This window comes from Letharia columbiana, assembly GCF_014066305.1.
Source record: "Letharia columbiana isolate WasteWater2 chromosome Unknown Sc0000097_s0, whole genome shotgun sequence".
In the NCBI taxonomy this organism is placed as follows: domain Eukaryota; kingdom Fungi; phylum Ascomycota; class Lecanoromycetes; order Lecanorales; family Parmeliaceae; genus Letharia; species Letharia columbiana.
In genome coordinates, this window is record NW_023501140.1 from 37,697 (window position 1) to 49,053 (window position 11,357).

At 52.0% G+C, this 11,357-nt stretch overlaps 4 protein-coding genes across 4 annotated transcripts; all 4 read left to right on the forward strand.

Moving 5' to 3' along the window:
* Positions 1–614: 614 nt before the first annotated feature.
* Positions 615–2,759, forward strand: HO173_012824 (uncharacterized protein; the record flags this gene model as incomplete). Its single annotated transcript, XM_037314658.1, has 5 exons — positions 615–878; positions 936–965; positions 1,016–1,326; positions 1,380–1,501; positions 1,558–2,759. The coding sequence occupies 5 exons, from the start codon at positions 615–617 to the stop codon at positions 2,757–2,759; spliced, it is 1,929 nt and encodes a 642-aa protein (XP_037158468.1).
* Positions 2,760–4,723: 1,964 nt separating this feature from the next.
* Positions 4,724–5,851, forward strand: HO173_012825 (uncharacterized protein; the record flags this gene model as incomplete). The annotated part of the gene is made up of 1 exon (XM_037314659.1): positions 4,724–5,851. The coding sequence occupies one exon, from the start codon at positions 4,724–4,726 to the stop codon at positions 5,849–5,851; it is 1,128 nt and encodes a 375-aa protein (XP_037158469.1).
* Positions 5,852–8,126: 2,275 nt separating this feature from the next.
* HO173_012826 (uncharacterized protein) lies at positions 8,127–9,893 on the forward strand (the record flags this gene model as incomplete). The annotated part of the gene is made up of 5 exons (XM_037314660.1): positions 8,127–8,375; positions 8,438–9,015; positions 9,072–9,241; positions 9,299–9,452; positions 9,611–9,893. The coding sequence occupies 5 exons, from the start codon at positions 8,127–8,129 to the stop codon at positions 9,891–9,893; spliced, it is 1,434 nt and encodes a 477-aa protein (XP_037158470.1).
* A 723-nt stretch (positions 9,894–10,616) lies between these two features.
* HO173_012827 (uncharacterized protein) lies at positions 10,617–11,261 on the forward strand (the record flags this gene model as incomplete). The annotated part of the gene is made up of 2 exons (XM_037314661.1): positions 10,617–10,665; positions 10,747–11,261. The coding sequence occupies 2 exons, from the start codon at positions 10,617–10,619 to the stop codon at positions 11,259–11,261; spliced, it is 564 nt and encodes a 187-aa protein (XP_037158471.1).
* Positions 11,262–11,357: the final 96 nt, after the last annotated feature.

The following is an 11,357-nucleotide window of genomic DNA, read 5'->3' on the forward strand; positions in this document are numbered from 1 at the left end:
TTGAGCATGCATTCTTGTCTTCTTCGTACACAGCTAGCCAGTTACCTTGTACACTCGGCTTCGAAAGGAGCCCCTTCACTGTGTCAATATCGAGATCTTACATAGTGACAAGTTGGTGTTCATTTACGTGTCATATCCCTTACCCGCATAGTCAGGTGAAGAACTCGTAGTACATCCCATCCCAAGACTCTCTCTCCCGAAACCTCTGGCAGAATTTCACTTCCAAAAATGATTATCTAATTACAGAGCATGTATGTAAAATACTTTATCGTTTGACATAATGACATTTCTACATGTACTTTTGGTGTTTGTTGTTGTTACGCTAGCGATATCAAGCAATCAGACAAGCTTTTGAGATCCGCCAAATAAAGTAAGATCGATGACCCGTATCGGCTGATGGAATCTTCGGGTTTAGTAAATGCCGAGGCGCAAACATTTTTGCTCATTGTCCCTTTTTTGCCTCCAATGTTGTCGTTACCCTTCCGACATCGCTCTCACATGCATCGTGAGTCACAGCTCCCTCAGGACACAAAGGGCCACTCTGTGCACTCGGAGACTGCGCGCCACTTTTCGGTCACAATCAAACTGTGATACCTTCAATACCTTCATTTGTCATGTCATCAACAGTTGAAGAACCCTCTCAGGCTGAGCGCCTCGAAGATGTCGCCGTGGCAGGAGTGGGAGCCGATGATAAAGAAAGCGTTGGTGATCCATTATCAGAAACTGCTCCCAATGGGTCGGTTGAGAGACCCTCGAATGGATCAGATGAAGTCATGGAGGCGAAGGAGGATGCAGCGGTAGAAGAGAAGCCACCAATACCACCGCAAGCACCGGAGCGGAGCAAAGGGAAGGTTGCGTTGATTATGGGATCGCTCATGGTGAGGGAAACTGAGTTTGGGAAGTTCGAATGCGAGCATTGCTAATTAAGGGTTCAGATCGCTGTGTTTCTTGCTGCTCTAGATACCGTGAGACTCGCGCATATCGTCCACTCTTGTTTCCACTGACATCTACCAAGACTATCATCACAACTGCCGTCCCGACGATCACCGCACATTTCCACTCTTCGGAAGCCGATTACACATGGATAGGATCAGCCTACCTTCTGGCAGCGGCAGCAGCGACGCCTACATGGGGGAAGATCAGTGATATCTGGGGTCGCAAGCCAATCATATTGGTGGCCAACGCTGTTTTTTTCGTTGGCTCTCTCATATCGGCTTTGAGTATCAATGTCCAGATGCTCCTTGCGGGTCGAGTCATTCAAGGAACAGGAGGTGGAGGCTTGATCATTTTAGCTAATATTTGCATAAGCGACTTGTTCAGCATGAGGTATAATCCATTTTCCCCTAGGTCACGGATGCTGAGGTTAATCAATTTCACAGAGATCGTGGCAAATATTTTGGGATGATTGGGGCCGTTTGGGGCATTGCAAGTGCTGTCGGTCCAATACTCGGAGGTATCTTCACAGAGAAAGTCTCGTGGCGCTGGTGTTTCTACATCAACCGTATGTCTCCATCTGCCTTCCATCTCTGGGCTCGGATCCCGCTAATGTCTCCTCAGTTCCCTTTGATGGTATTGCCTTCGCCATCATTGTCATCTTCCTCGACATTGAAACACCAAAAACACCCATCCTAGACGGCTTGAAAGCCATTGACTGGCTCGGTGTCATACTCGTAACCGGCGGCACTGTCATGTTCCTCCTTGGCCTCGAATATGGCGGTGTATCCTTTCCCTGGTCCTCCGCCACAGTCGTCTGCCTACTGGTATTTGGCGTCGTCACCATTGTTCTCTTCTTCATCAACGAATGGAAAGTGGCCAAATACCCCATGATGCCACTCCACCTCTTCTCCAAACTTTCCAACCTCGCTGCGCTAGGGGTCTGCTTCGTTCACGGCATGGTATTCATTTCCGGCGCCTATTTTTTCCCTCTCTACTTTCAGGCCGTCCTCGGCGCCAACCCCATTCTTAGCGGAGTCTACCTTTTCCCCTTCGTGATCTCTCTCTCCTTCACCTCCGCCTTCGTCGGCATCTTCATCAAGAAGACAGGGCACTACCTCCCGCCTATCTGGCTCGGACTGTTCTTCATGACTGTTGGCTTCGGTCTCTACATCGACCTCCCTGTCGGTCGTACTTGGGGTCGCATCTTTCCCTTCCAAATAATAGCCGGTATTGGTGTGGGACCAAACTTTCAGGCACCTCTTATAGCCCTACAAACCCTTGTGCCTCCGAGGGATATCGCAACTGCCACAGCGACTTTTGGTTTCATTCGCAATCTCAGTACCTCCATCTCCGTCGTCATTGGCGGCGTCATCTTCCAAAACGCAATGAAAAAGCGCGAATCGACCCTAATCGCAGCTACGAACCAGCAAATCGGCTCTGCACTCGGTGGTGGTGGCGCAGGTGCCGCTACATCAGTCGTGAAGAGTCTCCCAGAGCCAGGTAGACATACAGTGAGAGCCACCTATGTGGCAAGTCTACGAGAGATGTGGATCTTCTACGTTTGCGTTGCAGTAGTTGGGCTGGCCCTGAGTCTATTCATCAAGAAGAAGACGTTGAGCAGGACGCATGAAGTGACAAAAACGGGCTTAGCGGCGGAAGAACACAATCGGATGGAGAGGAAACAGGAAGCTGAGAGCAAGAAGGCTAGCAAAAGGGCGTCTGGTATGAACGGCAGGAAGAGTGGGGATTTTACTGGTGCGACGGGGACAGCGACGACTCAAATCACGGATGCGGAGAAGACAAACGGCGACAACAACGTCTAAACTGGCCGAAGACGTTCAGTGTATGATGAGCATAGCTGGCGAGGACAAGCATCTGCGATGAGCGTGCATTCCAAATCCTGCTTGGATGCTGGAGATATTTCACGACTTCACTCCCTTGAAATTTTTGAACATAGATTATAGTATCAGTTATGTGTAATATAGTTCTAGTATCATGGCATCAGAACCCAACTTCCGGTGAATTCTGTGGCCTGTCAACGGCCTGCTGATCCAGGAAGGGAAAGTGTGCAAAGCTATGGCCCATGGGTAAGAATACGGAGAAGATCATATCCAACACGAGATAAGCGCGCGTTCAATACGAGGAAAGTGTCTGTTGTCGAATCACGACGTAGATTTTCCTGAAGGGACCCGTTGGAATCCTTCGTGGCTCCATCAAGCTGGAGCATTCGGCCTAACCGTAAGCTGGGTGAATCGGTGTACAGCCAACAACCCAACAGACCAACCCTCAGCTGAAGGGTATTGATTATCAAATCCCTTAATATTTCCGTGCTATATAAGAGAAGCATGCCTCCGTTTCCTTCGTTCTGTTTCGTCGCACGAAAAATGTTCTTGGCCACTGGGACAGAAGGCTTTGCCGGTGGCATGAGCCACGAAAAGCAACACCAACGCCATCGAAGGCGGCTAGATAAGTATAGAAACCAGGTCAGCTTTTCTTTTGTGGACTTTTATCCAACACTTCCCATCTGCCAGACAAGTATGCAAGAGAATTGTCACGCGTCTAATAGTGGAGCATATGTTGTACGATGAAGGAGGAGTACCGAGCATATCATTGGCAATGCGACGATGCCTTCTTGCTGCATGTCAGCGTCTTGAATGCGAGATTGCGACAGCCCCGAACATGTCCAAGATTTGCATCATTTACCGTCACCACGGAGCACGGCAAGGTAAGATGGTGATGTTCTGACAAAAAGAAGAATAACAGAAGTCAGGGTCTCTGAATAGGTGTGCAGTGTTTTGGTTTCATCGCGTTGCGCTCATACCAGATACAAGATGTTTATTATTTACATTCCGATCAGGGCTGCCAGGTACGGGGGAGGAGAGAAGTCATTGGAGGCATTCATCGCCATCGGCAATCATCGACCTTGGTCTCCAGCCCAAAAGAAGGACAACGAATCATCTTGACGTTTCCGGCGCACTGCCAAACACAATCACGCACGACATAAAACTGGCGATTGGAGAAAGGGGCATTCGCTTGTGTTAAGAGACTTAAAGGCCGCATGGAATCCTAGCGCCAAGCCCCTTAGCGAAATTAGCTACCCCTACCCCTGGATTCGTTTTCCTGCCTGCCTCCCCCCCCACACGTCTCACCTCGTCGTCGCCGCTGTCTTCTCTGTCGTTCTTACTTCATTGCCTTTCTTTACTATCTTGGAACAGAAATCAAGTCACTCATTTCTTGATCTCTGCTTCTTTCCTCGAAACCAACACTCTTTTACAGTCCCATTCACTCCTTAAACATCCAAACATATCGCTTCTAGAACGCGCTGGCCCCAGGTTCAATAGCAGGTACGACCTAAACGCACCCCGTTTCATTGTTATCAATACCGCCACCCTCAGCCACGTGTGCTTGCTTCGCATTGTCGGACAGCCAAAGGAGCATGACTGTTCCATTCACTTCGAGTCTCGGCCTTTGTCCCTTGCCCAACCAATGTAGAATTCGAACTGCCTGATCCTACTTACACACATTCACTCCGCCATAGCCTTGAATTCACTCTGCCTCAGCTCTCTATTGTACTCCTCAAGTACTGTCCAGTCTCTTCAATTGTTCACGTTGCTTCCGAGGCTTTGCTACTCTTAACGTTAACACTCATTTACCAAACACCTTATCGCTGACAACACTCCTTTCAGACTCACTTCCACTCAATCTTCGCATCTAGCAAACCTATCTATCATCAGCGTCATCATTACCCACACATAGCTTCCGCAATACTTAGCAATTATACATCGCAATGCAACTTTCATACCAGGCTTTGGTCCTGGCGGCCCTGAGCCTCGAATGCGCCCTTGCTCACCCGACGCACCATCAACTACATAAGCACAGGCGAGACCTTGCTGACCTGCTTCACCAGAAGCGTACAGACTTCAGCGACCCGGCCACCTATGCCCCCGGAACCTTTCAAGATCTTGATTGGGCGTCCATATGCGCCGGAGGCAAATGCGATCCCAGCAGCAAGTCTTCCAGCCCGGCCCCAGCAAATCCAGCCCCAGCAGTCCCAGCTCCAGCAAACCCAGCCCCAGCAAATCCAGCACCAGCCAGCGTACCCGAAACGGGGTCAGGGACTACGGGCGGTTCTACATCGCCCAGTACACCCGCTTCAAGCCCCCCGGCATCCACTAGTTCAGCTTCCAGCTCCGGCTCCGGTTCCGGTTCTGGTTCTGGCATCTGCAACGACCTCAGCAGCGTCTGGACAAAGGGCGACACAAGCCGATCTAATGCAGTCTACATGGGAGACGGCAGCAAATGCCCTGGTGGGTGCACGTCAGCCGATAGCACAAAATACAGCACCTATGGCGCCGCTACATTATCAGCAAACAGTGGGGACGCATACCGAGGCAATGTTGGCGAGCCATATGGTCAGAACTTGCTACCCTTAAGCGATTGCAATACCGACGGCCATGATTACTCTATCACCTTCGCTGCCAAGAGCCCAGTCACTATCGCTTTGTGGAACAAAGTTGGAGATGACTGGCAGACTGCCGGTCGGACTATGACCGGCGCGAGCCGCAACGCCTGGTTCCTCTTCGATCTTGCGGCCAACGAAAATGCTGTCATCGGCGTCGCCGCTAATAGTCAGGTTTCATTCTCTCAGGTCTGCGACAGGAACGAAAACGGTCAGTTCAATTGCCCTTGGGGCGAGGCCGATTTCTCGGACACCAACAACGGGGCCTGGAGCGGCTACGACTATTCCGTCGAAGCGAACAACTATGTCAACAGCGGTGGAATCAGTGTGACCGTCGATGGATTTGACGTCAGTGATTCTAACGGGTGCGGTTTCTACAAGCCCGGTCAAGAGGACACAGGATGCAATACCAACCCGCCCGCGGGATCTATGCATGTCAAAGTTAGCGTGGGCTAAGCTTCAGAGTACGAAAATTCCATATAACGTAAGTCACATGAATGTTGCAGCTACTGAAGTGCTCTCGCTGACCACCAACCCACAGACTTCATCTGGTCTGGGGCAGCATTGCATGTATTTTGCTTCGAGTACCCTTGCAGGGCCCTTCCAGAGATATACTGCGAGCCATTTATACCCATGTATACCTTTGACTGGTTATATTGCAATCTCTCCAGCGGTAACTAAGCGGATATCTGGCATAACCTTTCAAATGTCAATGACCAAACTCTGGGGTCCGAGTGGTGCGCTGGCGTAACTCTTGTGTCATGTCCGTTTAGCCGGTGGTTTGGTGCGTATGTCTAAAATATCATTTACATCTTACGCGCAATAATGTATAGTGCTGTGACCCGTCGAAGCCCCCATGCACCGTGACATCTACCCCCGAGCGAGGCCTTCAATAGAAGATGGATGCGAGCTTGACGACCGACGTCTCGGACTACACAACAGGGCACGTCGCTGCCAACCAGACCAGCGATTTCGATCGCCGACAACGATCATTCAACACCCATTCTAAGCCTTCAACCCAACCAAGCACCAGCATGACAAGCTCCGCAAAACCACCGCACCCCCTCCCCCCCTCCTCCTCCTCCTCCAATCCCCCCTTCCCTATCGCGGTCCTCCCTCACCGTGCTCGCCCGAAGCTGCCATCCTTCCCGACAGCTCGCCCGCCCTTCCCACTCCCCTACAGTCAGCCCAGCCGTCCGCGTTTCCAGACCGACCACCCACACCGCGTCCCGTACAAGGCTCCAAGACGGGGGTTCCGGAGTCTGTGCGCGTGCTGTCTGAGCTATCTTCCTCCTCCTATTCCGCTAACCGTGGGCACCATACCCGAATCCTCCTTCCCCTCAATGTGCCACCTTCCCAGGCTCCCTCCCATCCAACCTCCACATCCTCCTCCTCCACCACCACCACCCTCCTTTCGATCCACCATACTCCCCACTCTCCAACGTTATCGTTATCTTCCTCTCCTCTGTTGTTTCCATCTCGGATTTTTCCAAGCTCCCGTAATCCCCACTCCCCCGCCCACAACGTCCCAGCTCCGGCGGCTTTGGTTTCCCCCCCCCCGCAAACGATGGGAGAGTGACTATCGCACCGTGGTGCCTGCCGCTGGCACATCCCTCTCTCTCTCCGTCGTAAAAAACCCCCTCTACCAGGACCCGCGCGTCGAGACTCTGCGACCCGGGGTGTGTAGGGGCGCGCGGAGTGGTGCCGGAGGTGTGGATGCGGGGAAGGGGGTTGGAGGGGGAGGAGGGGTGGAGGGGATTTCGGTCCCGATGAGGTTTTTGGGCCTGGAGAGGTGGTGGGTGGTTGGTGGTGCTAGGGATGGGGTGGGGTGGGGGTGGGGAGGGGGGGGGGAGGGGGAGGGATGGATGGATGGATGGATGGTGTTGGTTTGGGTGGTGGAGGGGGAAGGGAGGGAGGGGAAGGGGAGGGGGGAGCTGTGGGTTGTTCTTTTGGGGATATTTCGAGGTAGATGGAACAGTCGGATTGGTTTTGGTGAAGAGGCATCACGGTGTGCGGGAGAATGGTTTTATAGATAGAAGTGGCTGGTTTTTTACTTTATTCTTTTGGTGAAGAGGCATCACAGTGTGTGAGAATGGGAGAGATCTGGTCTCAATATTATCGATGTGGGTAGGAAAGGGAAGCTGGCTGGGTTTCCTACGTCGAAGATTATTATTCTTTTGGGGAATTTCAAGTATGGAATAGCCGACTTGTTCTGGTGAAGAGCCATAACAGTGTGCGAGAATGGGAAAAACCTGAGCTGTGTGTGACGGTCAACGAGTTTTGATATTGCGCCTGCTTTCTTCCCCCCTCCACGCATGCATGACTTTTGCTCGATCCTCTTACTTTTGATGAAGGAAGTTCGCATTTGGCCCTTGTGATTTGAACTACTCATGTGGCAAGAGACCGTTGGACACGATTGTGACACTCCTTCAACGCCATTGATACTGCAGTGCCCTACTCGGGGTGTGTGCGTCATTGATCTAGACAGTCTATTGGGCTGCTTACCTACCATTGCCGTTTCAAGGGTACGGTTGAGCATGAAATGTGTTAACCGAACAGGTTAGGTCAGACCCAGGACTGCAGGTACCCGGAGGCCGCGTCAACAGAGAGATAGCACCCAAGTGAAGCCCAGATCTCGATCCCCAAAATACATCCCATCACAGTCGTTACGATAGCGTCAGGCCCCGTCACACTCACTTGTTATCCATTAAAGATATCACCCTCAAGCAATATGCGTACCTTTCTAACGGTTGTTATCCCCTCACTTCTTCTCTTCGATGGGGTCACCGCCCAATGCGCGGCTGGTACGGCCCAGGAGATCAACGGCAATTGGTATTGCTCCGAGGTGACCGCCGTCACATACGCGAGTTTCCCGGGCTTCGGTTCTTATGAAAAGATCACAGATATGCACGCGAATACTGGCGACTGCAGTAGCGTGCGTTATAACTACAGTGGCTCACTGTCTCCGTTGAACGAAGAGGTTGGTTCCCCTCGAGATTGAAACGGTTTGATGGTGTTTTGCTAATTAGAGGTCTTCGTAAGCTCTCTTTACATATTCGCGGTCCCACTTGGCTGAAACAAGTCGCCGTCTATATGCCCACGACTATCGCCAACGAGAAGCGAAGCACTGAACCGAAGGGCCACCATCGACGGCATGCAGCCGCAGCCGCAGCAGTGCGCCATCACGGTGGGCATCAGCACCTTCACGATCGCCACGGCAAGGTCAAAGGAGTCGAAGAGTCTCCGCTTTCGAAGCGTGCTGTCGGTGATCTGGCATCCGCTACTATCGATGGTCAGCTTGTTTCATGGACGAACGTCTATGCTGGGCCTGGTGTCGCTACCGATGCGCCTGTACTGGGAGCTATCGATGACACGAGTGCTTCGACTTCTGATGCTGACACGACCGAAGACACGAATACGACTTATCAGAGCTCTACCTTGTCTTCTTCCACGACTACAAGCACGTCAAGCTCGAGTACATCGAGTGCACCAGCAACGGGCGAAGGTTGGACTCGTCAGGCTTATCTCAACGCAGCAAGCGGTGCGGTCGAGGGTCTGACGTTTCTCAATCACTTCGGCGGGACGGATGGGGTTTCTGGGACCAGCGCTGGTGGACCAGCGTCAGGGAACTTTTGACCATGTGGAAACGGGATAGAAATGCTGACGACCGCAACAGCTTTGGTGCCTCTCTTTCCTACGCTTCCTCTGACGGCCAATCTGGCGCCGCCTCACCCCAAGTACTCTCGAATGCGATGATTGAAGACGACACCGAAGTAATCATCATGACCGACCAAAGTTGCGACGACGGAGGCTGTGGATTCACGCGTCCTGGAGGGGTTGCATACCGTAAATCGCGCTTTGCCTTTCTCTCCTCTCCCGACTGCTAACTTAGGGGCGACTTAGATGGCTTCTCGGGCGCCCAGAAGGTCTTTCTCCTCGAATTCTCTATGCCTCTCACGAATTCCACTACCTTCAATGGCGACATGCCCGCCATTTGGCTTCTCAACGCGCACATACCTCTGACATCTCAGTACGGCACCAACGCCGAGTGCTCATGGTACGTTCGTTTTGACACAACCTATTTATTCTCCGTACCGCAACATGTGCCGCCAGTCTTGCTTCTGGAGCAAGAAGCCCACTTGATCTTCTGGCGCCATCTTGTCGCTCAAGTCAAATGCCTCAAAGGAAACACGCTGACATCTCAACCTTCTACAGCTGGACGTCTGGATGTGGCGAATTCGATCTCTTCGAGGTTCTCGACTCTGGGAACTTTCGCTGCAAATCGACATTGCACATGGCACCAGCCGGAGGAAGCAGTGATTGGTTTCGACGCCCTACTGGCGGAAGCATTACGGCTGCAGTGGTGATCGCAGGGGAGCATGAGGTCGCTGCCATCAGGGTTCTGGGCGATGGCCAGTCGTTTGATACGACTCTGAATGAGGACGTGGTGAATGGGTGGGTCAACGAGGAGGGAAGCGTGTTCAAGATGGAGGGTTAAGAACAAGGAGAAGGAGCGGGATAGAGTGTCGGATTGGGTAGACGAGTATGGCAAGTCCCAGCATCTGGCTCTGTAGCTGGTTTTTATACGTACGTACAAAAGCCCACTGTTCGTAGTCAGATGTGGTGCAAATTCAAAGATGGAACCATGGCTTCTTTGAGAGATTTGCAAGATCCCTTCGTGATGAAGTATGAGGCCAGGCTCGTCTCGTCTCAAAGACACTGACGAGACGCAATCACAAATATACCAAGACCATATTATTCAACTTTTTGTCCTCGCAAAAATGCAGCATCTAAGATCTGCCGTTGCGCCGTTGGGGTAATATTTTGAAGCCGTAATCTTAGCCCAATTCATCAGCGTCATCCGAGCCGAGGCTACTGTACTCTATCACTCCCGCCAAGCCCAAACGCTGGAGCCGGGGTTGGGGTTACACACCTTCAAAACAGACCTTGAAAGCAAAGCCCATCTATTGTGAACATTCACCAATCTTCTAATACCAACCGGCCGCAATCCATCCAATATATACAGTACTTCTCCGTAACTAGCAAATCCTTCACCCGGAAGAACAAGGCAGCACTCACCCGCATGTCGTTTTTCTCCACGCCCAGCCGAAACATGAAGAGATAAATAACCTCGCGAAGACTGGACGCCAAATTGGCGGGAATACGCCGATTGAAGGTTTGAGGTGCTTTGTAGCCTTTCAGAGAATCAGTCTCCCTGATCATGGCGGCCGTATCACCGCCCAAGCCCTGGGAAAGGGCAAACGCAGCTGGTAGGTGTCCTGGTGAGCCCTACACAGTCCTGGACCACTGCACCTTTTAGGACCAACGAGCTAATGGTAGTGAATGAACAGCTACCGGTGCATCCTCAACCTCGACCGCAAATCCTCACACCACAACCCCAATAACTTCGTCCTCCTCACCGCCCGCTCTCCCGGACAAACCCTCCTCCCTCGCCTCCGTCGTAAATCGCAATTCTTCAACGTACTCCCCCGTTAACCAAAACCGTTACTCCTCCTCCCCTTACTCCGGCGTAGGAGGCTACTCCTCGCCCTATTCGCGGTTTGGCGGCATGGGCAATTCGATGTATGGCGGGGGCTACGGCTCCATGTACGGCGGCATGGGAGGAATGGGGGGAATGGGAATGGGAGGTTACGGAGGAGGAATGTACGGCCAGCCGGGCATGATGGGCAATGGGGTTTCGAATGATCCGAATAGTTTGACGAATACGTTCAGTCAGAGCACGCAGGCGACGTTTCAGATTATTGAGAGTTTGGTCGGGGCGTTTGGGGGGTTTGCGCAGATGTTGGAAAGTACTTACATGGCTACGCATTCGAGTTTCTTTGGTGTGTTCCTTCTTTTCCTATGATCTTGTTCCTTGTCCACCCAGGCCTTACTCCTACATGCTGATGCAAGACGTTTGCTGACTGTTGGGGTGATACAGCAATGGTACAAGTGGCCGAAC